Consider the following 1,729-nt stretch of genomic DNA (forward strand, 5'->3'; position numbering starts at 1 on the left):
AGTGTGTGTGTGTGAGAGAGTGAGTGTGTGTGTGTGTGTGTGTGTGTGTGTGTGTGTTTGTGTGTGTGACCTGGAGTGAGATCAGCATCCTCTCGCGCTCATGCACCTGGGTCTTCAGAGCCTGAACCTCAGGAGCAGAACCCTGATTCTGTTTGGGGTCCAGAGTACGAATGACCTGCGCACACACACAGACATCATCAGCATTAACATTAATATCTCACACACACACACACACACACACACACACACACACACACAGGAAGCAGGGAGAAGAGTGAGACGTACACTCTTGGCTTTCTCCAGGTATTTCTTGTATCTCTCCTCCATCTGTTTCATATCTTCATCCTTCTTCTTCAGTGCGTCCTCCAGCTCTTCAATCCTCTGAACTGAAACCAATCAACAAGCTCTCGTTTAACCACAATCTGCACACTCACTCACACACTCTTACACACACACTCACTCACACACTCTCACTCACTCACACACTCTCACTCACTCACTCACACACACACTCACTCACTCACTCACTCACTCACTCACTCACACACACACACACACACACACAAAATCAGCATCAACAGAAACATCAGCACACACACACAGAAGAGTGTGTCAGACGTACACTCTTGGCTTTCTCCAGGTATTTCTTGTATCTCTCCTCCATCTGTTTCATATCTTCATCCTTCTTCTTCAGTGCGTCCTCCAGCTCTTCAATCCTCTGAACTGAAACCAATCAACAAGCTCTCGTTTAACCACAATCTGCACACTCACTCACACACTCTTACACACACACTCACTCACACACTCTCACTCACTCACTCACACACACACACACACACACACACACACACACACACACACACACACACACACACTCACACTCTCGCTCACACGCTCACTCACTCACACTCAAGCTGTCACTCGCTCACATACACACACGCACGCACTCACACGCACTCGCTTTCTCGCTCACTCTCACACACACACTCACACACTCTTACACACACACACACACACACACTCAAGCTGTCGCTCGCTCACACTCTCTCACTCACACACACTCACTCTCACACACACTCTCACACACACTCACACACACACTCACACACTCACTCACACACTCTTACACACTCTTACACACTCTTACACACTCTTACACACTCTTACACACTCTTACACACTCTTACACACTCTTACACACTCTTACACACTCTTACACACTCTTACACACTCTTACACACTCTTACACACTCTTACACACTCTTACACACTCTTACACACTCTTACACACTCTTACACACTCTTACACACTCTTACACACTCTTACACACTCTTACACACTCTTACACACTCTTACACACTCTTACACACTCTTACACACTCTTACACACTCTTACACACTCTTACACACTCTTACACACTCTTACACACTCTTACACACTCTTACACACTCTTACACACTCTTACACACTCTTACACACTCTTACACACTCTTACACACTCTTACACACTCTTACACACTCTTACACACTCTTACACACTCTTACACACTCTTACACACTCACACACACACACTCAAGCTGTCGCTCGCTCACACACACACTCTCTCACTCACTCACACACACACTCACTCACTCACACTCACACACACACGCACGCACTCACACTTGCTTTCTCGCTCACTCTCACACACACACTCACACACACACACACACTCACTCACTCACTC

At 46.7% G+C, this 1,729-nt stretch overlaps 1 protein-coding gene across 3 annotated transcripts in view; it reads right to left on the reverse strand.

The window, feature by feature from the left end:
- The window catches only part of hook3 (hook microtubule-tethering protein 3), a 43,831-nt gene that overhangs the window by 5,378 nt on the left and 36,724 nt on the right, over positions 1–1,729 (reverse strand). For all 3 annotated transcript variants that reach the window (XM_016484494.1, XM_016484493.1, XM_016484492.1), the window contains 2 exons: positions 623–723; positions 71–175 (listed from right to left, as the gene is read on the reverse strand). In XM_016484494.1, coding sequence (XP_016339980.1) covers positions 71–175; positions 623–723 — 206 coding nt within the window. The remainder of the gene's footprint in view (positions 1–70; positions 176–622; positions 724–1,729) is intronic.

Source organism: Sinocyclocheilus anshuiensis, unplaced genomic scaffold (genome assembly GCF_001515605.1).
Source record: "Sinocyclocheilus anshuiensis isolate Anshui unplaced genomic scaffold, SAMN03320099.WGS_v1.1 scaffold745, whole genome shotgun sequence".
Lineage (NCBI taxonomy): Eukaryota > Metazoa > Chordata > Actinopteri > Cypriniformes > Cyprinidae > Sinocyclocheilus > Sinocyclocheilus anshuiensis.